Below are 24,230 nucleotides of genomic sequence, written 5' to 3'. Positions count from 1 at the left end.
CGACTCTCTACGACGAGTGCAGGCAGTAATAATTGGCTCGACTTACACAGTAACCTCCACGAAAAACTAATTTCGGATTTTAAAAAAAAAAGGATTAAGACTGAACGCTGGCTTACTGATTTGCACATTGCGTTACATTGGCCATAAATTAACTGTTTGCCATGAGAGGATTTCCTAACCGCTTTACATGGATGCTGTCTGCACTGCTGCTGCTGTTCTTTTCTTTTTCTCTTTCATCATTGGCACAGATCCAACATTGCAGACATTTTGGTGAATTCAGCACCCTTGTGGACAGGTTGGGAGAGATAGTGAAGGTAAGGCGATATTATTTTTACTTTGACCAGACATTGTATTGCACCTAATAGTTTCCACAGACATGACAAGTCAATGCAAAACACATAAACAAAAAATATTACGTGTCAGCTGTTGCTTTCTTGACTTTGTTAGGTTTACGATGGCATTAAGTTTCTGTAAGGCAACAAAACAGCTGTTAACTGATCATTGAGCGGTCGACTGAAAACCTTTGTCATGAATTTTAAAAATACTATAAATGTTACAATGAACTGTTTCTCCTTCTCTTGTCCATTGATACTGGGTAGGGCCACAGGCTGCGTGAAGTCACAGATCCATCACTCTACTTTGATCTCCCAACTCTGACTGCAATCTCAGAGATCTGACTTTGTTCTCAGAGATTTGACTTCGATCAGACCTTAATCCCTCTTTTATCTCTGACTTTGATCTTGGGGTTCTGACTTCGACCTGTTGTTGCATTGACCACCAGATGTATGGAGACAGAAAGGCAGAGGTTCTTTGGTTTTAGAAGAGAAGTGAGGGGCCTGATGTTTGAACGGTTGGGGCCATAGGTTGTGTGATGATGTCATGCTATCCAGAATCCCACTCAACCATTCTAGCATACATACGACAACAAAAACTGAGAGCAAGACAGATGAATATATCTACGGGTACATGTACATGCTGACAAACAGCTTTGCTTTCTAAGAGTGAAAATTAGGGGGCCCAGGCTTTGCAACATGTTGTTGCATAGCCCACCAACACAGGGGTTACGGACAAGGCGGTCTGTTCAGAGGAGAAGCCGTTTAGCCATAGGTGAGTGTCGTGGTCACCTTCCTGACGTGTCCTTGGTGAAATACCGTGATCCTCCCACAAGTGATGTCATGCTGGTGAAAAGATGCAGCTGACAACTTTGTGTGCTTCGTCCTCCACACCACTACCCAGACCAGCTGAGGGGGTGGAGAAACGGCCGATACGGGCAGTCGGGTGAACTGGACAGTGAAACTGAGAAAACTTTGAAGATTCAATGAACGGAGAAGTGGGGTTTGAGTCTGAGCTCAGTGGTTAAATACGCTGATAGTTGAGGAGCCCTTTGTAAAATCATGGACATTTAGCTGGGCGAATTGAGTTAACACTTTTTTTTATCACCCCTCTCTTTATGAATTTTTAAATATGTACACACTCTGACTTTGTTCAGTTTCGACTGACTGCTGAAGCGACTGGAGTCATTTCATCACCCTTTTTTTTTCTCTCCTTCCCATCGACAGAACTGCCCTGAGAGCTGCAGCTCAGTTAACAGCATCGTAAGTCAGCCAGAATTTTCTTAAAACTCATATATTAATTTGATCTCACCAATTTGCTCATTGTCAAATTAATTAAATTAGCATTCACCTCGATAGCAAGGACTTAAATTACAGAAATTAATTAGAAAAGCCTGCAACAAGGTGTGCATTATCAGGAATGAATGGACTGCAGGGTAACCAGAGCCCATTCATCTCTGATTGTGGATGTCTCAAAGCCTGCTAGTACCATGATCACTAGCCCAATAAATACATAAATAAATAAATAATAAAACCAAGACTGTTCATTTCGATTTTCATGTATTTTGCAATACAAATAAAGTTTTTCCCCAAGCGAGAACTCTGACTCCACATCTGACATTTTGATTCATTGCTGAATCAAACTGATATTCATTCCATAAAACGTCCAATATGTTTGTCCAGTTCAAGTGAAGTGATTAGGATTCATTATCATATTCTTGAATAAGCCCTAATTAAAAATCATCAGTAATGTCTTTTTCAAGGAGTATTGATGTGTAAAAAACAGGATTGCAGTTCGTCCCTGCTAATGTGAACTAAGAAGCTGAAAGCTGTCTTTTCACTGTGTCAGTAAATCAGCAGCAAAAGTCCAGACTGCACTGTGTATTATCTTTGTTGCTCTCCTCTGCAGTGTGCACATACACACAATTTCAGCACGATGATATCTTTACCACTTCCTCTTTGCTGTGTAGTCTCATCTGAACCCATGGAACTTATTCTTGCATTGGGCTGTTGGTTTATTGTTCTTCCATTCCTTAATTTCCCACACATTTGATCGACGTTCCAAAGACATTAAAAAACCCATGTAAACATTGCTTGGGTAGGAATACTGTATATGACGACTTATAGCTGAGTTTGTATGCTTTTTCAAAGAAAGTTATGATAGTTGGTTGAGTGTGACTGTGCTTGATATTTGTGATGTTCAGTAACGCTTTCATGACATTTTTTGATACTGTCTCCTCAGGAAATGAATTGCAAGTGTTTTAACATTGGTGAAACATCTGGGGTATGTGATCTATATGTGTGTGTGTGTGTGTGTGTGTGTGTGTGTGTGTCTGTGTGAGAGGACAGAGTGATGTGTTATCTTGAGAATAATCAGGCAATGAGGGAGAACTTTTCGCCTTCATTCCAAGTACTTTCTATCATCTAGGACTATGAACTATATATTTTTACCTGTAATGTCAAAAGCCTTTACACCGAGCAGTCTTACAGGTAGTTTTGAACTGCGCACATGAGTTCCCGTCCTCATTCAGTGTCAACTAGGGGTCTTATCCCATTCTAAATCAGACTGTAGAAAGCATTAAAAAAAACAAACATGAAAAACCCCAAATAATGACCTGATCTGAAACAGCCTGTAGAATCTACAAACAGATGCTAGCAAGACCACACGACACCGTCTAGACCTAAAGAACCCTACAGCTCTGAAGCTGACGAAAAAGAAAAAAGAACATTTTGGCAAATCGACACAGTTGTGACATTCTAAAAGGCATGGACTTGGGATAAATTCATGTTGTTAGGTGGTGCAGTAGAAAGCACTGTCACCTTGCATCAATAAAGATCAAACTGTGCCGTTTCTGCTTGTTCTCCCTGTGCCTCTCTGGGTTCTCTGGGTTCTCTGAGGGCTGTGCTTCCAATCCAAAACATCCGGGACAGGTTAATTTGGGACTAATTTGGCTGTAGGTGTGAATGTGAGTGGTTGTTAGGGAACAGCTCTATGCCCAGGAGGTGTCAGGGAGGACTTCAGCAAACATGCACAGGATCAGCAGTAGAATGAATGAATGAATGAATACATGGACGAATGAATTCTATGCTGTCTTCTTCTTAGGAGCATAGATTTCCTGACTGTTTCACCAGAGGCCTGAGTCACATGGACCACAGCCGTACTCACCAAATCAAAAATCATCTCATCATAAAACTGAAGAGAATTGAGAAAATGTGTGGGGTAAGTGATTGCACCTGGTGATGGATTTGTAGCATAGCTGATGGATTAACACTGCATTGAACTGCACAACTCTGCTCACTCAATATGTCACCCATTTAAGCAAATGAACATATAATTACACTAATTAAAATATTATCTGATAATGCTGCTGCAGTTTCATTCAGGCGGTAAATGTCCCATGCCTATGGGGGTGGATCACTTGGATTGGCTAGATTATGAGAAGTACACAAAACCTCTCTGATAAATCTAGGTGTCTCACTTTAATCCCTGACCTCTGAACTTTGATCTCTCTCTCTCTCCTCTCATTGTATTCTGTCATCAGACACCGGACCCTTAGATCCCCTACTTAAAACTTTACATTGCACTTCCTTGACACACACATGAAGTCACAGACATACAGAGAATTCTGTATATGTCCAGCATGTACATGTTAGCAACCCACTGACAGGTCAATGCAGTGATTCAGTAGATGTCCATCCTGCCATGAGTTTGCTTGACACTGATTTACATGTATAGCTTTGCCATTGTGAAGTTGTTATGGCTAATGTGTCAGCAGTCACATGACTACTTAAAAAAAACCCTGAAAATATGCTAAATGAAAAATCGTGAAAAATGTATGCCGTGTTTTAATAATAATGTTCTCTTTTTTCCATTAGGACAGGCTTGACTTCAGCTTGCTTTGTACTTCTGGGACCCTCATTTCACCAAAAACCTTGCATACAGAACTTGAAAAACTGAAACAGCAGCTCAACACTGTTGCCGGCTCCTAGACCTGACCCTGAGCCTGGTTCTTCTGGAGTCTAAAGATGGACAGCCTCTTCCTCAATAACTGAGAAGTCATCAACGTCCAAATCTCTGCAATTTTTAGCACATTCACCGTACATTTCATATTTAGGAACTTTTAAAATTAAAAATGTAGTTGGATGCTACAGCTGAATGTTAAGTGTTCAAGATTAAATTCTTCATTATTGACAAAAACACTATCTTTTGAATATTGTGCACCTGCGGTATTTAAATGTGTGAAAACAATAAATTTTGTGGGTTTAACAACAGATGAGCTGATATTGCTGAACGTGAAATGTAGAGTATCTTCACAAATGTATCATTCTGACCTGTTATTTATTAGTTTGTCATTATATGAAGGATAGATGTCATCATCCATCCATCCATCCATCCCTCCATTTTCTACCTCTTATCCTGTTAAGGGTGGTGGGGGTGGAGCCTATCCCAGCAGCCCTCACATATAGACAGACAACCATTGGCTCTCCCAGCCACGCCTACGGTCAATTTAGAGTCTGGATTAACCTGGTCCCCTCTTGATGTCTTTGGACTGTGGAGGAAGCTGGAGTACCAGAGAGAACCCAGCAGGAACAGGGAGAACATGGAGACTCACACAGAAAGACCCCATGCTGCAGCCGGGGCTCCACCCACAACCTTCTTGCTGTGAGGCGACAGTGATGACCACTGCTCCACCGTGCTGCCCCAGATGTCATCTCATCAACCTATTTATTATTGTCTTCATTGTTTGGATGGGAGAAACACTTGAGTACAGCTGACATTGTGAAATGCTAAAGTTAATAAAGATTATTCTACTCCATCAGGACTGAGCAGTCAGAATCACTGGAGTGTCAACTGCAGTTATGGGATTTGAAGTCATTGTTCATACATCTGGTCCCTCTACAATTTTTTCCACTCAATCAGCTGGCATTCATACGTGCACAAAGTCAAATGTGAAAAAGAGACAACTTTATAATTGAAAGGTATCATGATTTAAAAAATGTCGCGTTATGTAATGTATTATAGATAGGAAGTTCTGAGGTTGGGTGCCCAAATGGCCCGACTGGGAATACTAGACATGAACTACAGAAGAGTCAGGGCCACCTAGCAGCAGAGAATGTTTTACTGCATGTGAAATTAATGCAATGGAGAGCATCATCCTTATAAAATGAATGGCCTATTTATTATTCTATTTTCTAGACAGAAAATTCTGCAGAATAGAACAATAATTAATACAGTATAATAATTAATACTAATAATTAAAAGGTACAGTACAAATACATAGAGATGCGATCAGGATCAGGATTATTGATCCTGAAGGAATGAAGACCTGCAGACGGGTGGATGGTCATGCTTCTGTTCAAGGGGAAGAATCTAATAGGGGCTGTGTGTATGCCATCTAGTGGCTGCCTGCAGTCCATCATGAGTTTCCATCATGAGGATTTGTTCGAGCTCATCTACCTTCCTGGTTATTGACTCCAGCCCAGTATTTTAAAATACAAATTTGCTCTGTTAGATAATTGAAGAGACAACCCTAAAGTGTGAGCCTCTGTTTTATCTGTACCACCTGGGGCAGCCGATGTGTGACATCATAAAACCACACGGCTTGTTTCTGAATGCGGTCTCTGAGTTCTCACTTTAATCTCCCCTGTATGATCTTTGACATCCAGGTGATACCACAGAGCATCAAAGCCATCCAGACTGTCACCTCAGTCGTCTGGCTCTTATCTCAAACCCCACACCCTCAAACTCAGCACCAGCAATCCACTCGCCCAGTTTGACATGGATTGAATCAATGGGTCAAACTTGGAGGTGCGTTCATGCAAGGAAGGGCTCAACTGTGTGCCCAGTCTTTAATTTAGAAGTCTGGTTTGATTCTATTGATCAAGAGTTTAAAGTACTACAATCCCCATATATTTAGTGAGAGTATATCTGGTCAACACTTGGGTACATTTATGCAATCAGACTCAGCATTACTTTCTGAGGATAGACTTCAATCAGCTCAAACAAGCTCACAATTCAGTTACACTTCGTCTTTGGTCAGAGGACAAAAACAAAACGTACAATCAATACACAGCCAGATGCACACCACCAAGATTTGAACAAAAAAGCAATTTAACCAAATGACCTTTGCAAAATTACATTCAACATTTTTAAATGTACCAAATCAAATTCTTATTTGTGAGTAATCCATAGTTTGCTGTCCCCAAATCAGACAAGAGGACTAGATTGTGTTGACTTTTGCACCCGGAAGCACATTGCTTTAGGTTCAACATATCATGTATAAATGTATGAATAAACGTGAAATGAAAAGTTCTTTATATGTGCTTTGAATAAACAACATATCATCCCACACTTGTTCACCTTTTGCAGTCATTCAGAATGAATGGAATTGTAGATTTAATAAATGTGTCGTCACAATCGGAGAGACAAGCAAGTAACTGAAGGCTCTATGACAGTCAGCGTGATCTGCCTCTTATTTGATATACACAGAGTACAAGTTATAATCATATCCATTTACTTTAAAATACACATTTGCATTACCTTTTTTTCAGTTTCACAGTTTAAGAACTGCATAGTTTATTCTGTTGAAGCTCGATGTCCCTTTGACTTTCAAACTGTCCAAACACAACAAGTTCTGTTTGATCATCATCAGTACGAAGTCTGGGGTTCTATTTGAGCTCCATGTATGTGCCGTAGAGTATCATTATCTAAATGTGGTTAGTACACAGGAGATGTAGTATGTCTGAAAGTAAATACAAATACACAGACTGTAGTAGATCTTAGTGCAGTAACTTCATGTGCTGGAGACACTGAGGGTGAAAAGCTTCCATCACACATAATGAATACTTTGTAAGAACTTCAGCAGGGTGACTTTACAACTAACGAGGAAAATAAGGAACAACTGAATGAAAATATTGTTCACATATTTGCAACTGGTAAAATATAGAGAGTTTTCAAAAGTAATTTCAAGGACTTGTGTGTTTCCTATCCTGGTTCGTCTCCATCCATCAGCAGCTAGTTCCATAATCCGAGATCTGCTGAAACTGCTTCCTTCATTTGTCTGTGCTGTTCATCTTCTTTTTTTTTTACAACAAGGTGAATCAATAAAGAGAGTATCAATTGTTTTTACTCTCAGTGTACATAAAATGAATATATTTTTGAAACTAAATGTTATCAGTTAGATATTAAATCACTGGATATTACAATGTTCATTACGTTGAGTGGAGGTGATACCAGTACCCATAGTTTGAGGAAGTAAGATCATGGTACGTCCACTCCGAAAAAGAAAAAAAAAAAGAGAAAATAATAAGAAAAAATAATGTGAAGAATTACCAGCAACATTAACAAATTAGTAAGCCATCAACCACAATCACAGTTGAGTAGACAAATTAACAGAGGTGTCTGAGAATGTTCTGCTTCGGAGGAAGGTTTCAAAATTAATCATAATAATAAAACCATGATGTCAGAAAATCTCACAATTCACAGATCAGCACAGCAGACGTCCACTTGATGGTTCCTATCACAAGTGTGTCAGGTCATTCCTCGTGGTCAGTCAGTGCATTCCTGAAGCGGAACCTGCTCGTCTGTTCGCTCCAGCCCGGCTCTGAGGGTTGCATCCGGCGAGCCCTCTGCAGGTATACTGGCTGGACACGGTTTTGCTGGTTGTTTTAATAGAGTCGTTCGGTGAAAAACCATCATTTGAATGGTGGGAAGTGTAGCTGTATCTGTTGCAGTGACAATTTATACAGATGAACAATGAGCTTTTGACTGGGACCCCTACTTAAAATCTAAATTAGGCCTGTCGTGATAAATGATGAATCCGGCTATTTTAGGATGAATACAAATGACATAGATCATTTTTACAGCCTTGACGATTGCTGCGATTATTCTGTGCACACGTGTGCTTTTTACATCAGAAAAAATCTATGCTTTGACACATTTTGCTGGTTGAAGGAGGAGGTACTCATGCTAGCATCATACTTTAACTATACTTCTCAGAAATGTACCCTTATGCAGTTGTAGGTCAGGATCAGAGTGGATCTATTCCTCTCAGAGTATTGATATTTGACCATGGATCATCTGTGACTTCAGTCCTTACACAATAAGTTAAGCATAAATGATACTAGTCAGCTTTTGTGATTTAAATTTGTCCATCTCCACTCAACCAAGAGCTTCCATCCCGACAAGAGTTTGTTTCAACAAATCAGAGCCAAAATGGACCCAGCAGATAAAAACCTCAGCAGCAGCCTCTTCTCCTCTCCTGGATAAAGCTGCAGGATACTTCCCGTCCAGCCAAGGGCTAAAGGCGTCACTCGGAAACTGATGCGGTGTAATTGTACTGCTCTGATCAAGCCGAAGAGACAAGGCTGCTTCACTCAGCCCGCTGCTTCACAGACAGTATGCTGACACGAGCTTGCTTTTGCTAGCGCCGTGTCCATGGTCTCCAATCAACGGCACAGAGGTTTCCACCAGAAATGGACAGACTTACAAGTGTATTAACAGACTTCTAAAAGGCCCCATTCCGAGGCAAAAGGTGAAAAGAAACAGTACGCATCTCCAGAATGCACCCTGGTCAAAGTAGATAAAGTGTGTACTTGCATTATTATGATATTATGTGATCTTTATAGCTGTGGCAGAAAATTATGTCAATAATCACAAAAATTATGATAATATTGCTAATGGAGATCATTTCTGTGATATATCAAGGAACAAAAATTGATCGTGGCAGGTCTAACTTAAAGAGGATTTCTTAGCCATTATAGCCTGGGTAACAGTGACCAACCCTTTTACAAATTGTGGCAAACAATGACCATACATGGTCTTTTCATTGAACAAATCCTCTTTTTCTTCTTTCCTCAAAGCAACTTTCAACACTTCAAACCTTCCTCGCCAGCTCTCATTCTAGTTTTACTCAAAGTTCACTGTCCTATCCACTACCTCTTTACACCCTCTCTCCATCTTCCCCCTCTGTTGCCTCGTGCTCCCTCATATCCTCCATCTCTAGAGAGCTAACCTCTGCCTCAGAAAGCTCTTCAGCTTGTCCTCCAGCATGTCCAACACCTGCAGGTCCTCCCTGACTAGGTGAACTAGTTGCTCCTTTACCAGATTCAACCCCAGGTACAGAATTCTCTCCTGTCTTGCCTTTCAGTGGCTGCTCTTTTGTTTCAACCATTGTGATTCCAGACAACTCCCTCTTACTGTCGGGGCTAGATTGGACAGTGGTCATATGACTTATTCTGCTCCCTGGAAGGGAGGCAGTAGATGTCGGACTGCTAACTGACAGAGGCAAATGGAGCAGTTCGGCTTCAGGTGGGGAATAAGAGGGAGAGGAAAGAGCAGTGCCTAACACCTCACTCACAGCTGGGGAAAGTTTCGCTTTTTTTAAGATCCCAGCCCTTTTTATGTCTGGATTATCTTCTACTGTTGACATTCTGGCTCCTTCTTGTTCTTTTAGAGATAATGGGCTGGAAACCATATCTTTTTGAATGAAGGTCATTCCTGACTTCCCATTTAAGCCTGCTGAACTGACATTAGAAGTTTGCTCAACTGGAGAGGAAGAGTGGGGTGGAAGTGATGTCGGCATGGTGTCAAGTTTTGGGCCTGTAGAAATAACAGGGGATGGTGTCCGGGCTTGTAAGGGACTGGACTTCTGGAGGACTACTGCATTTGGGGTGAGCACAGGGGACAAGGCAGCTTCTGTAGCTTCTGAAGTTGTTTTCCTTGAGTGCAGTTTGGGGCTTGGTGTGACCACCAAGGATGAGGTTGGGACTTTTGCTGAAGAGACCGATGATGGTGTCCTAACTGTGGACAAAGAAGGGGATGAACCTAAGCTGATTAAGCCAACACCAAAATCTTGTTCAAGATCTGCACCGGAGCTTGGTTCAGGAGGAGTCTGAGTAACTGGAAGACCTTCAGGATTACCTGAAAACATGGCAGGAGTCAAACCTGGAAAAGATCCAGGCTCAGGGGCAATGGGTGTAGAGGTCTGCAGGGGCCCAGGATCATTAACCTCCTCAATATTTAACATTTGATTCTCCACATTTTTTCCCTTGTCTGCTCTCTGGAGGAATGTCTTCTGTCCGGACGAAGATGGAAACGGAGAAGTGCTGGGGAGAGAAGCTGCAGTATTCTCATCTGAAAGGTTAACCTTAAAGCGAATAGGAGGCTGAGCATTCGGCTCAAGATTAGGCCCAAATTTAGAACCATCCTGTGGAGCAGAGCTGGAGTCATGGACTTGAACGTCTTTTTGAGAGTTAACTGAACCCAAAGTTTTGGCTCCATATTGAGAGGAAGCAGGTGATTGATGACTTGTGGTTTCAGTCTCATGTTCAGAAGCAATTTCAATGCCACTTCCACTGGTGGCTTGAACACTTTGTGCCTGCAATGGTTCCTCCAGCGTTACAGGCTGCTGCTGAATAGATAGCCTAACTTCTCCTATCTCCTTATTCATCTTGTCCCCTACTTTGGGGACAGCAGGGTCACTGCCCCTCCTCAGCCCAAATATGGTTAAACTCTTCCTGCGTTTCCCCACAGTCTGCGGAGTCCCATTGAAGTTCTCTGAGGGTGGTCGGATGTCCTTGAACATGCTTCTCAAATTGTACCCGCCATCTTTTTGCTCCTCACTGTCCTGGGATTGGTCCAACTGGTTACCAGAACCGACCAAAGGATTAAGACCAGGGAGCTTCTTATCAGTGTGTGTCACACGGAATCTGAAAGGATTGTGACACAGTGTATCTAATAATTATCTCTTATCTGTTGACGTTTCTATGCTATCCCAGCATGATTCATATGAATGAAGCATAGTTCTGCTTTGTTACCTGCCAACAGAGAGGACGGTCTGCTCTCCGGGTCGTTGTTTGAAGCGGGAGGTTCTGCTCTGCCGACGACCCTTTTTGGATCGAATCTGGGCACAAAGGTGGCAGGAGTTGTCAGAACCTGAGTGCACTGTGTGGTGATGAGGAGGAACGCCAGCAAGAGATTCCTTCCGCAACCTGAACAAGGCATCGACAAAGGCAGAGATATTAACTTATGGCACATGAATCTGTATCAGTGTCAGCATTGGTTCAAAGGAAAGCAATGGCATTACAAACAAATAAATTATCATTTTTACAATGTTGGTCCAGAGGACACTGACAAGTTGCACTGGAAAAATGGCCTCTTCACGTGTACCAGAGTGACGCAAGGACGGGCCCTGAAGCCATCTCAATATGCATGTATGCAGAAATCAACCACCAAACACCCACTCGGCAATTTTCCTCATCACCCACAAACACTTTTTTTTTTGGTTTGTTTTTTTCCTCGCTGCTTTTTGGAAATTGTCACTGCTCAAGTGAGTGAAATCAGTGCATTTAGTTATCCATTTGAGGAACATCATCGGCCCCCACCATATTTTATATAAAAATAGATGCCATAACAGCTCACCAAAAGTGACCCCAACACAACTTAACTGGCCTCTAATGGGTTAATGCAATAATGGTCGTAAATCCTCGAGCCTCCCTCATCAAGGGAAAGGGAAGAAGAAAGCGCCCAATTATGCAGAAAAACTTTTTTCGAAGCCTTTTGTCAACATGTCTAAAAGAAGCCTTAAGTTCAGCTGCAGGAACAAATAGCAAGGAGGTGGCTAGGGAACAGTGTTGTTTTCGTCACGCTGGACGAAAACGAAAGTGACGACGTCAGACCCCTTTTTTCCATGACGAAAATGAGACTAAGACGAACGTCACCATCGCCCTGTAAAGACTAAACTGGGACGAAAGTGTATTCATTTTCGTCTGATGAGAACGAGACGAGACTAAATTGTGAGTGGGTGGACGATCAAAGTTTCAAAACATGCATTTTTTTTCCACCAAGTATAACATGCGTGCAATGTCAATCAAGAGCTCAAACATCAGAATGGAGACAACTGTAGCTGTTGGTCCTAATGGCCACGCCCCCATCATCAGTACACACCCACTAAAAGCCTCTCTCGTGCGCACACACATGCACACATAGGGACAGTCTGGGCCTGTCTGCAGCGGACGAGACACTCACCACGGCAGCAGCAGCGGTGTCGGGTGGTCGTGAAAAGAGGGATGATTAAAGCATAGCTTTAGTCTGTGAGGCTCGCCCTGAGATGCATTTTCTTTTTTGTATTCAGCCTAAAGTTTGGTGGTGGTGGTTCCACCTCCCCCGTGGTGCAGAGAGCGCTTCCCAGTGCTACATGCTAAAGCTAGAATGAATGGGGCTGCCAGGTGCCCCGCTAATGTTGGCTCGTTTAAACCAGCCCTTCTATTAATTTAGCATGTTATGAATAAAACCCCTGTCCATTTGTGGACCGGTGGCAAGTGAAATGCTTTGACCCGTGTTTGTGGGACTGGGGAACACGGGAGTCCTCAGACCTGCTGCTGTTCCCTGTCTAAGCAACACACCTGGATGCTTTAACCAGTAATAGCAGCTAAAGCCAACATGGAGGACATGAGGTCGTTCATATGGAAGTCAAGTGTGCTTTTATTTTTGTTTAATCCTATTTTATTGTGATACAATACTCATATTGTGTGCCAGTGTGTTGTCTGCATCTGCAACAAAATAATAAAAGTAAAAGGTAGAGAAAGAAAAAGAGGGGGAAAAACTCCCCTTTGAAAGGTAGATCAGTCTCAGTGCTTCATTCTAACACTGTAGTGGCCTCTTAAGTACATACACATATCTTTTATTAAGAGGGATCTTTGATATTTGACTAAAACCTTTGAGTTTTAGACTAAAACTATCAAGGATAGAAATGACTAAAATGTGACTAAAACTAAGAAGCATTTAGTCCAAAAGACTACGACTAAATCTAAAATGCCTGCCAAAAACAACACTGGCTAGGAAAGAACCCAACAGTGACGGTGCAATAGCTCCACTCAGAGCTTCCCCTCCCCAGTCAGTAATTCCTTATCGACTCAGCAAGCAACTCTTGATATGTGTTACATGGAAGACAAAGTCACAGCAATGATCAAATGTCAGACTTTCTGTGCAAGTTGAACCTCTTTAGGAAAAAATGTCAGGATGATTGACAGAAATCAGGCACTGCAGCCATGACGGTCTGAATGAGGCGAAAGCCAGAAGAGCCCAGATCCAAATGAAAGATTGTCAGGGACAGTAAATATTTGCAAGGTGCCAAAGAAGCCCTTGATAAAAATACAGAGTCAGAACAACTGGAAATCATGTCACTTGGGCATCAGGTAAAGACTGTAATACATGTCACCTAACAAGGTTAAGTTCATGAAAAATGATGCCATGTTACCACATCAATAGTCATTAAACAGGCCGATGTCACTGCCATAAAAACGCAGTTGCACTTGTGTAAATAGAGATACGCATTACACCTGAAACAATGAAATAAAGGCTGACCCTGGATCACATATAAATGGGGGAGAAGCAAAATCAAGCCCTCCTTTAATCCTTCAGGGGCCAAAATGCTTCTGTTTGGAGGAGCAATTCATCAATATCGGACCCTTCATCATGGCTCCAACACAACTGAGTCACGAAGCCAGGAGGGAGGAAATGGAAATTTGATGCTATTTAGTTGCCTACAGTCTGAGGATGCTCAGTGGCATTCATCGATTTATTATTCCTGTTTTGGATGAATCTTGCCACTCTGATGAATGAACTCACCGCGGGTCATGGCGCACACAGACATTGTGGCTTCCCAACATTTCATTGAAGGCTTCCATGTTGGCTAGAGGGGAAAAGAAGAGCCCACATTAGCTGCTGATAATAATTCACAATTCTAAAAATAAAATCAAAAGAATATCGATATACCGTATGTGTCATTTTGATTTCATTATATTGGAATATTCTACTTGCTGAATGCAGACTAAAATAACAGCTTCTCCTCACAAATCCAAATTTTCATCAGGTGTACAGTTCCAACTCTCAACCAGCACATCAAGAAACAGGAAAAGCAAAATAGAGCACAGTGACTAAAGAGGATAATCTGCAGCAGATTAAGTTTGACCAACTAGAAACTTTTTCAAGCCTTTCTTAATGATTACCTTCATTTTCAATGATACATTTCAGGATCTGCTCCACTGTATCCTGGTTCTCTTCATCATCATCTGAAACACAGCAGAGACAAAATTAAATCCACATCTATTGCATTGCAATATCAGCTGGAGCAGCACGGTGGTGCAGTGGTCAGCACTGTGGCCCCCCAGCAAGAAGGTTGTGGGTGGAGCCCCGGCTGGAGCACGGGGTCTCTCTGTGTGAGTCTGCATGTTCTCCCTGTTCCTGCGTGGGTTCTCTCCACCTTAGGTCAAATCAAAAACAATAACAATACGTTCATTTTAAATTCATAGCCAAAAATGAATGTCTGTGCTGCCAGTCAGTCCAGTTTATGACATGCTGCCTCATAAAAAAGTGAGGTAGCTCAGTAAGGGAGGGGTCCTATGGCTCTCAGGGTTAATCTGAGAAAACGGCCGAGATGCGGTGTGTGGTCTTTTTGGCGGATGTGGCATTCCATCTCAATGAGCTCATCTAGTGGAAGGATTGTGTTACTGCACTGTGCTCCTGCACCATTTATCAAATTAGTCCTGAACTCTCCCAGACTTCATCAATTGAGGGTAAAATGCTGCAAGAGGGTAAAAAGATATAAATAAGAATATGGCGGCATGACTGTCATGCCTATTGAGGTGGGTTTGGGAATTGTTATGTTAAATTTATTAATTTCTTCATGGCCAACACACCTGGCTTTAACATGTTCCTGGAGCTCTCCTTACACAGTAGGTAGATTTGTCAAAGCTTGCCAGTAATGAAGACACAGAGTGACGTAATCCTCTGATAAACCAGCCACCCTCCCAGTGCAGGCACTCCACAGCTGAGCCTGAAGTTATCCTGCTAGCCCTCCTCACAGTCAAGGGACCGGACCTGTGCTGCTTCATACAGCACAACGCAGGTCTTCACCAGTTACATGAAATGCATCATATATATATAATAAAAGCTTTGGTTTTAAACCAAAAAAAATCCCTTTTAAAAGCTACAGGTGTTCAATTTAATAAGATTATTTTATGAAAATATATTTTATTTTTGCTATTTTTATATTAAAAATGTTGCAGTGAGAGAAGGACAGATGTGTTTATTACAAAGGGAAATAGGAAAACAAACAAACAAAATTTATCACCTGAACTTCCCAGGCCTTTAGGGAATGCATTTCTGAGAGCTTACAAGGAATTAAATGCACCATGAAGTCTCCATACATCTGATCTGATTTACAAGGTGCACATTAATGCAACACTTTATAATGGAACAAGTTTTTCAGCGGAATATCAGTAATAGGCTCCTGTATGCAAGTGTAACAGAGAGACAGCTGGCCTGGCAGTGTGCAGACTGTCTGCTCTGTCAGAACAACTAGAAACTGGAGACATTTTCCAGTCGTCAAATGATGGAGTCATCCATCCATCCATCCATCCATCCATCCATTTTCAACTTCTTCTCCTGTTGAGGGTGGTGGGGGTGGAGCCTATCCCAGCAGCCTTCCCCCTGGACAGGTCACCAGTCCATGGCAGGGCCAACACATAGAGACAGACAACCATTGGCTCTCCCAGCCACGCCTACGGTCAATTTAGAGTCTGGATTAACCTGGTCCCCTCTTGATGTCTTTGGACTGTGGAGGAAGCTGGAGTACCAGAGAGAACCCAGCAGGAACAGGGAGAACATGGAGACTCACCCAGAAAGACCCTTCTTGCTGTGAGGCGACCGTGCTAACCAATGGACCACCGTGTTGCCCCGATGGAGTCATTCTCTCAGAAAAAAGTTACATTGGGTCACCAAAGTAGAATCCATGCTGGAAACATGATGAGACTTTGATTGCCATCCATGTGTGTCCTTGCTCTCTGCGGTAGGAATGACTTCCTGGCTAGCTGGAGAGCAGTACCCAGCATGCCGAGCAACTTCGTGGTTATTTTGTAAATGTACAGTTATCAGTATGAGAAACTGTCATAAACAATATAGACTACAATGTTCCTCGGCTCTCAAACTCCATTTCAGTGTGGGGTTGGATCCTCAGTTGGATGTCAGCTCATCTGACCCACACAATGTCTGAGAACAGAGCCCTTTAACAGTAACTAAAGCTTTCTAGCACGTACTTGGTCTCCTAGGGGGCTTCCAGCCCTGCAACCTGTTGCTCTTCATTAACTCCAGACTTATGGTTTTGATCCAAAACAATCAAAAGAAATGTGTTTTTTTTCTGCTGTATCTTGCTGGTCTGTCTAGAAATATTTCAGATCAGTTCAAGATTACATTTACTCTCCTGTAGAGTGTCTTCTGTCCTGTCAAGTTATATTGTTTAGATTTGCTGGTAAAATGTCCTACAGTATTTCTTGGGACATGCACATGCACAAGCCTCTGCAGTTGTTTAAAGTAAAGACGCAACAGAAATCAACACAAATGCAGCACAAAAAAATGGAGATATTCCATCAAGCCAGATTACAGAGAAGCCTGAGACGAGCCTCCTCTGAAGGTATAGTAAGGTCATGTGTCCTATTCTCCACTGCCACTCAGCCAGTCGGTTCCTAGGAATCACAAGCTGGAACACAATATTGAACCATCGTTTGCATTTCAAAACTTGTCACTTTACGCCAGCCTTCAACAAGGAAAGATAATTTGTCTTTTGCACTATACACAAAAAGGGTGAAAGTGGTGATAACCCTTTTAATGATCTATGGTGTGTTTCATGTCCACATAAGTCTTGAAACAGGAAGCCACATTCCCACTGGCCAAAAAACAGCAAACACCCTCTAATACCCAGCTTCTTTCTGCAAAAAGAACAGCTTTAATCGGGATTCATAAGATTTTCCGTTGAAGTCGAGGACGCACAATATGAGGGACCTTTTTAAATGCTGTATCTGCATCCATCAACATGCTAAAATGATCACTGCAAGCATGTTAGCACGCTGACACGCCTCGGAGAGTCGCTGCATGGCTGTAAATCAACACCCACCATCTGCATTTCCCCTGAGCTTGTCCTCCTCGTCCTCATCGTTGATGTCCCCAGTGCGGCAGCGATAGCCCTTCTTCTTCAGCAGGTGGCAAATGAGAAAGCCCAGCAGTCCAGTGAGGAAGAAGAAGAAGACCACCAGAAATAACATGTAGGGTGGGGGGGCATCCCCTGAGCCTCCTAGTTCAGTCATAATGTAACCTGAGAGTTTGACAGAGAGATTCGATTTAAAAAAGCAAAACAAAAAACTGTGATGCCAAAGGTTTCAAAACGGTTAAGAAGCAGTTTTACACACAAAAGGAAGAAGGGGTAATGAGGTTCTGCATAAGAATGTCCAATATTGGACTCAAGTTTTTGGGCTTGTAACCGACAAGCATGAAAGATTTTCTCTTCCACTCTTTTAGTGCTTGTCGGTTACAAGCCCTGAAAATGATCCAATAAAATATAACCATCAACACACATCACTACAGTTTCAGCAGCTTTATTTGTCAGAAGTGAGCATAAAAGCGTATTAATGAACGTCGGGTGAAGGGGTTCCTGTTCTCCCTCTCCTCCTCCACTTCTCTCTCTGAAGTACTCCAGCAACTACATCTCTCCACTGTCCAACTGCAGTTTATCATGACCTGAAAATAATATTATGTTGTTGACATCCATAATCACAGTTAAGGGTGGATTCACACGTTTGGAGAAGCGGTCCAGACGTCCAGATAGACTGAGGATGAACAGAGGTTAGGTTACCGTCAGGTGATTTTCAGGATTAACTTCTTTGACTAAATGGCTCTCGGCGCCATGATCGTCTCATCTCCAGCACATTTGGATTATTTCATAGTATTGAGATCTGATGGTGATATTATGACTACCAGGATGTCCACCGCCTTTGCCAACATCTGTGTCCTGAAACTGACCATCCCTCTTTACCATGGAGGAACTCATGTTTGAAAACTCCACATTTGTGGACAAATCTTTTTTTAAAAAAAGATAGTCTCTTGTCTCATTTTACCAAATTATTGTTTCATCAAATGTTGCTACTCAGCAACTCCTCAACTTCAACAGTTCTCTTAGCTTGTGTGTGAAAGAAGATAAAATATCTAGATGAGTCATCAGCCTGCATCCCGTAGCGAGACCTCCTCTCATGTAACTTTTAGCTGAGTTTGAGAGAAAGCCAGCATCTGATCTGTGAATCCACTAACCGTCAACGTACAATGTACCGACAGGAGCTATGTTCTTGTTGAAGTTCTACGACAAAGATTCGGACCACATCAAAACTTTCCCGTTGAATTTCTGTGATGGAACCACTGCCCGGTGATTATAGGGTCTATACTACAACAACAACTACAACAACAACAACAACAACAACAACTACAACAACAACAACAACCTTGGAGTACGAACAGCGAGAAACCAAAGGAAATATCAGCCAAAATAATGTCATTTATCTGCCTTGATCACCACCTGCTGCTGAGGAAGACACACGCGTGTACATACGGGATCCACGCAACACTCTTCCGGGGTGAAATATTTCAGGAATGTTGGTCCGCTGCCCTGGACACCGTCACGATAGACGTCACGTCAGTCAGCCTCACAGGTGACATTTGGAGTTGCAGTTGACTGCTGTGGCCAGCGGTGAACAGTGAGAGAAGGGCTGAGAACTACTGACAACAAACAATTCAGATATCCTTTTGTTCCTGTTGCAGTTCTTAGATCCTCTACATTTACAGTCCATTGATAAAGGCCCTCAATTTTGTTCTGTCGATTGGAATTGATTTTTTTTTTATCTCAGTTCATATAATTTGTTTTAACTTTGTTTACTTAACATATTTAGGCCTTTCTCTGAATATTTTCCCAAGAGATTTGATCTATTTCATGTGGGTGCTGCATAATCCTGCATAATATAGCTGCTGTTTCGACTTGTGTGCATTCTTTGCATTCACTGAGAAAGAAGTGATGATGGAAGGCAAATTAAATTAAAAGTCTTATTCGAACCATTGCAAGTCCACCGTATTATCAAGTGCATTCATAGTAAAACACATCTGTAAAACTACAAATATGGAAGCAGCCAGCAGCTTACCAAAGTCACACTGCATCAGGATTATTAAAATATGAATTTTTGGGGTAAAGCAGGTTTTGCTATGAACACTGACAGAGTGATTTATTATTCCTTTCTTATTTTGTCTCGGGCGGTCGTCGACTTGCACTATCGACGCTCCACAGAAGAGTTGCCATAAGAGAATGTTTCCTTACATGCAAAACTTTTTCTACTTCTGGGAGGGAGGCCACAGCAAAATTATCTATAGAATAAAAACATAAATGAGCCAGACCTCATGAGGACTTACACACCAAAAATAGACGGCAAAACTCAAAGAATGAATACCCAACTAAAGTTAAGCATACAGCGCTCGGCATCGCATCATTGCATGAATGTTGTTTTGAAACTTAAAACAATTTTCCTTAAACCTGTTAGCTGACACGTAAATGGTTCTTACCATCTTCCCCCCTGTCAACAGTCAGGACATCCAGACATGTGAAAGCAGATCAGTTAAAAAAAAAAAAAAAAAGTGAACTAATAGGAGATTTGGTTGATAAAATTGTAAAAAAAAAAAAAAGTGCTAGTTGCATAACAGGCTAAAATCAGCGAGTAGCATGTGTTGCCTCTCGGTTGGCCTTTGCCCATCCTTTCTGTTTATCTACAGAAATAAGGAGGTGGAGAGATAGTGTACGAGAAGGAAAGAGGAAAAAGATAAAAGAACAAACAAATGCGTGCTGTAAACGGAAAAACAATAGTTGTCACTGCACTGAGCTACACTGTTCCAAGAACAGCCAGACTCCAGCCTTTATTTCAACTTTCAAGTCCAGTCAGTAGATTTCAGCGTTGGGAAGTCAATGTAGCCTTCAAAACATACTCTCTCTCTCTCTCTCTCTCACACACACACACACAGCGTACACTTGCGCTAACAGCTTATCAGCGTTATCCTCCCGCTGGGTTATCAGGGTCCAGTAGCGCAGCCTCAGCGCCAGCAGGCACACACCCACACATGCTTCCATATGAGCAGGCAGAAGATTTCAACCTCCCAGGCTTACACATTCATTCACGTGGACATTTACCAGAATATATTTATACATTCAATATTTGAATTTAAATCAAATGCTTGTCAAAATGAATAAATGTCATAAGTGTATAAATATGAATTACTGAACATGAATTAGCTTAATGTATTAATCACATTCATGTTTTAATTACTTAATTACTTACTCTTATTGTCTAATGTCTCACAAATTTGATCACTGAAGTACTCATACTTGTCAGCTGACATACTTTTACAGTTTCACTACTAATATCTGCAACAAAGTTTGGTATGGAAAGAAATGGGGGAAAAAAAACAAAACCTCTCACCGGTAAACTCTTAGTGCTACTTTTGATAAAGTAAACATTATGTTTGCTCTGTGCAAGGCACAAAAAATATGAATATTTCTAATAATTGTTTGCAAAAAATTAAATGAAATCATTGTTTTCTGTAAATGTTTCTGTAAATATTTGTAGTTTTTTTTTTAATTAAATTTCTGTTTCTAGAAAATGTGGAAACATAACATTATGTATTTATTTTATGCATAAAGTGTATAACATGAAAATAGCAGAGTTTCTTGAACTCCTGTCCCCCCCATTAATCCATCAAAGGGCAGTGTACAGAGCTTGTCTGGACTGAGATTAGGACACAGCAATCCAAGAAGCAGAGGAGCATCCAGGGGTCTCTGCCAACTCTGTCACACAGCAGAAACACGATAAATTGTCAGAATCAACTGAGAAAAGGTGGGTTTCAATGGAACAAAAAATACAGAAGGAGACAGAGTCCCCATCTTCAGTAGTTTTTGAGAGAAAAATGGAGAGATGGACTTAAGGACTGCTGCCCGACTCTTCGGCGGGTACAGTTTTCATGTTTAGGCGGCTGCTCTCGTGCTACCAGTTGAAGTTGGCCTGAACTTCTGAGCAAAGTTTGGCTCTTTTTTTATTTGAAAGCAGATTTCCTGGGTGGGAGAAAGAAAAGAGAAAAAAGGCAAACAGGAGAGGGACCGGCAGCTGGTCTGCCTGACCCCTCTTTGTATATCCCCAGGCTATCTATAGACTAGCATAAACAACAGTGCTGAAATATTAACAAACTTCCTGTGGGAAGGCTGGGAATTCAAAGCAGACATTTTTTTGGGGGGGTCCTTTTTCTGTCCATAATGGAAGACTACTGATGATACACTTTAATCAGACCCAACAGACCAGACTTTCGTGAAGTACTCAGAGAGACAGGGCCTGGACGTCAGGAGAGGCTTTTTAGACCCTGAGTGTTGTCATTCCCAACAAAATCCCCGTCCAACATTCCGTTTTTTTCATTGCAATCATTTATCCGAGCGAGTTCTCCAACCACACATCTGCAGGAGCACACAGCGACCCTTCCAATGTCACACTCGAATGAAAAGAACCTTTTATTCACCCAAATTCGACCACTTTCCTTAAATGTGCTCAAACTGGCCTCGCTGGCACACAGCGGGATGACCTCCTCCTTTGCTGTTGCTGCGAGTCAATCCTGTGGGCCCAACTGAAGAAATAAAAGCCTGATAAATAACTTGATGACATGCGCTTGGATCCAAAGAGTAGAATGGTTTCACTGTCTGAGGGCAGAGTTGCTGTGACCTTCCGCCATGACCTCATCATCTCTGTCACCCCCGAGATTATTAACTCTGTACATTAACTTTTTACTTGAAACCCTCACATTATTCTTCTCCATGAAAATCTTCAGTAAAAGACTTAAAGTTTCTATCAAATAAGTGGAAATTTAAGAGCACACACGCTCTGGGTCCACTTCCTCTACGGTTTAATGCAACATCGTCCTCACGTGGATGTTGGTGTCACATAGCTAGTAAATACAGCTGTGCACCACAGTTGTGTGTATTTATAAAGGTGCTGTTTGTGTACATCGTGTTTTTCTGTGTTTACCATTGTTGTTGTTTTTGTTCATTGCGGGTTTGTTTGAATGTATATTTGTCTGCATGTAAGCACGTGGTCATACTTGCAATTGTGTCAGTCTGAGTTTGAATGTCTGAGAGCATGTTGGTAGAGTTGTTACATCTGTATCATGGACACCCTGCCCTACTCAGCCAATCAGCTGCGGGCATTATTACAAACCTAGAGACACACTGGTTAATGAAGCAGAAATCCTGCTGAAAACATCTCAAAAAGTGTGGGATGAACTCACACTTTATACGGCGGTGCAAGGCATGATGGGATTTGTGTTGGAGGTTGAGTTGCGGTGGGAGGTCAAACACACCCTGCAGCAGCAAAAGTCTGACTCTTTCCAAGCACGCTATCATTACAAGTCCTAAACTGAGGGAATGGGGTTGTGTAAAATGTCATGACATCAAAGTGTGACATGAGCTTCTGACAAATACTGGTGACCAAAAACAAAGTATTTGTGAGGCCATGGCAGCACTCGCCCTCCAAAACCTCCCCTGATGTGGCCTGACACAGATGTTGCACATGGATTGGATAGGACAGACAGCTGATTCAGGCTCCAGGTGGAGGACAGACAGGGGAGAGAGGACTCAGGGTCTGTGGCAGCAAACCTGCAGGCCGGCAGCTTAAGTTTATGTCACCAGTAATGGACTCAGGCTCAACATCCTCAAGAGTTTCCAGTGAAGACCTCCAGGAGGGCGACGGATAATCACGTTATTAACCAGAATAGCTCCATTTAATTCACCTGTACCTTCACCACACTCTCAGAGTGTTTAGTCTTAAAATAACTGCCATGATGTTATTAAAATAACTTCTTGTTATATAACGTCACGCAGAATTGGCCAGTAATTTCTCCTTGAATGTAATCTGTCATAGCTACATTTTGCACGTACCAGACTCCCATTCTCATTTTTAGATAGGCGTTATCATGTTCATGCATGACAGGCGGCCGCCAACAGCGGTGAAACTGCATCATCCTAACTAACCTCCCCACCCAAGAACACCTCCATCACCACGTCATCTCAGACGCATGCAGGCTGCCATCAGCCAAACGGAGAGGCTTCCTAAGTCACAAACACTGAAGAACCGGGTCGCTAAGCCGAAGCTTGATTCATTTTAAGACGCCACAAGCAGCGAACGATACAGCCGGTTAGGCTCACCTTTGGCTGGTACGGTCCGGTGTTACTGTCGTCCCATGACTGCAGCCGAGTGCGTGTCCTCTGGACCGAGCAGGAGGACGAGGCTGTGCTGCTGAGAGAGGCAGAACACAGGAAGCTGCCTGCGAGGCATCTGACTGACTGCTGGAAGTAGGAATTTAATATTGCATATGGATAGAGACTGCTGCCCATGTCGCTGAGCCGTTAGTATGTGCCTTTAAAATCAGTCACAATGTAGATTATTTTTAAATACATCATTGATATTGGGATGTCTATATAAAATATCAGTTATTGTTGATTTTTTTTAATAAATCTGAAATGAATAACTTATTTTAGTCATCGTTTACGATATTAACAAAAGTATGCCGCTGATTCGCTTAAATGATTTTTTTTTTGTATCACACCATTAAAAAAGCCCTCTAAAGATGTCACAGAATATGAACTACTCAGCAGTGGTGTATTTGTGGAAGTATTACTGAAGTGATTTTCATTACAGCGAATTAAAAGGCCGTGTTGTTATCAATTATTGCTGTTTGTAGTTTTCTTTTGAAGTTGGCGGATGTCTGAGATAATTCTCCAGCCTAATCAACCGCAGGCGACGCCGTCACAGGTGCTTCTGTTGAGCAGCTGCACTCTGTCGCCACCGTGTGGCTCAACTAGGTCACTTAAATATTTACCTCTAATTTTGTTTATTGAGTTGTGAATAACTATTAAATAACTTATGAATTTTACTTACTATGACCAAGTACCAGGCTGGGGGCTATTGTTATTTATTTTTTATCATTCAGTTAGATTGACA

At 41.9% G+C, this 24,230-nt stretch overlaps 1 protein-coding gene and 1 long non-coding RNA gene across 5 annotated transcripts; one reads left to right on the top strand and one right to left on the bottom strand.

Moving 5' to 3' along the window:
- The first annotated feature begins 834 nt into the window (after nucleotides 1–834).
- Nucleotides 835–4,445, top strand: LOC147250646 (uncharacterized). Its single transcript, XR_015119094.1, has 5 exons — nucleotides 835–1,107; nucleotides 1,560–1,595; nucleotides 2,575–2,616; nucleotides 3,436–3,552; nucleotides 4,209–4,445. It is a non-coding gene; the product is annotated as an uncharacterized LOC147250646 (long non-coding RNA).
- A 479-nt stretch (nucleotides 4,446–4,924) lies between these two features.
- Nucleotides 4,925–23,582, bottom strand: rell2 (RELT like 2). 4 transcript variants are annotated; one of them, XM_086222805.1, is made up of 7 exons: nucleotides 19,765–20,065; nucleotides 17,285–17,482; nucleotides 14,343–14,405; nucleotides 13,963–14,026; nucleotides 11,151–11,324; nucleotides 10,255–11,042; nucleotides 4,925–10,134 (listed from the first exon to the last, which is right to left on the bottom strand). In XM_086222805.1, exons 2-7 carry the CDS (start codon nucleotides 17,472–17,474, stop codon nucleotides 9,275–9,277), a joined length of 2,139 nt encoding a protein of 712 aa, XP_086078931.1. In that variant the 5' UTR covers nucleotides 17,475–17,482; nucleotides 19,765–20,065; the 3' UTR covers nucleotides 4,925–9,274. The 4 variants fall into 4 exon arrangements, with proteins under 4 accessions (XP_086078931.1, XP_086078930.1, XP_086078929.1 ...); XM_086222804.1 differs by adding an exon at nucleotides 18,767–18,892 and having other exon boundaries at nucleotides 4,925–11,042; nucleotides 19,765–20,062; XM_086222803.1 differs by lacking the exon at nucleotides 19,765–20,065 and adding an exon at nucleotides 23,435–23,582 and having other exon boundaries at nucleotides 4,925–11,042.
- Between the last annotated feature and the right edge of the window lie 648 nt (nucleotides 23,583–24,230).

This window comes from Aulostomus chinensis, chromosome 13, assembly GCF_037954235.1.
Source record: "Aulostomus chinensis isolate RoL2024-O1b breed Wild chromosome 13, RoL_Achi_v1.0, whole genome shotgun sequence".
Classification (NCBI taxonomy): Eukaryota; Metazoa; Chordata; class Actinopteri; order Syngnathiformes; family Aulostomidae; genus Aulostomus; species Aulostomus chinensis.
Note: the sequence above shows the minus strand (reverse complement) of the source record. Positions and strands in the feature narration are given on the sequence as shown.

Coding starts and splice junctions, on each gene's coding strand:
- rell2 (XM_086222803.1), bottom strand. CDS start 17,474: ATGACTGAACTAGGAGGCTCAGGGGATGCCCCCCCACCCTACATGTTA. Junction 14,027..14,342: donor ATGTATCATTGAAAATGAAG/GTAATCATTAAG, acceptor TTTCCCCTCTAG/CCAACATGGAAGCCTTCAAT. Junction 11,325..13,962: donor TGTGTGCGCCATGACCCGCG/GTGAGTTCATTC, acceptor TGCCTTGTTCAG/GTTGCGGAAGGAATCTCTTG.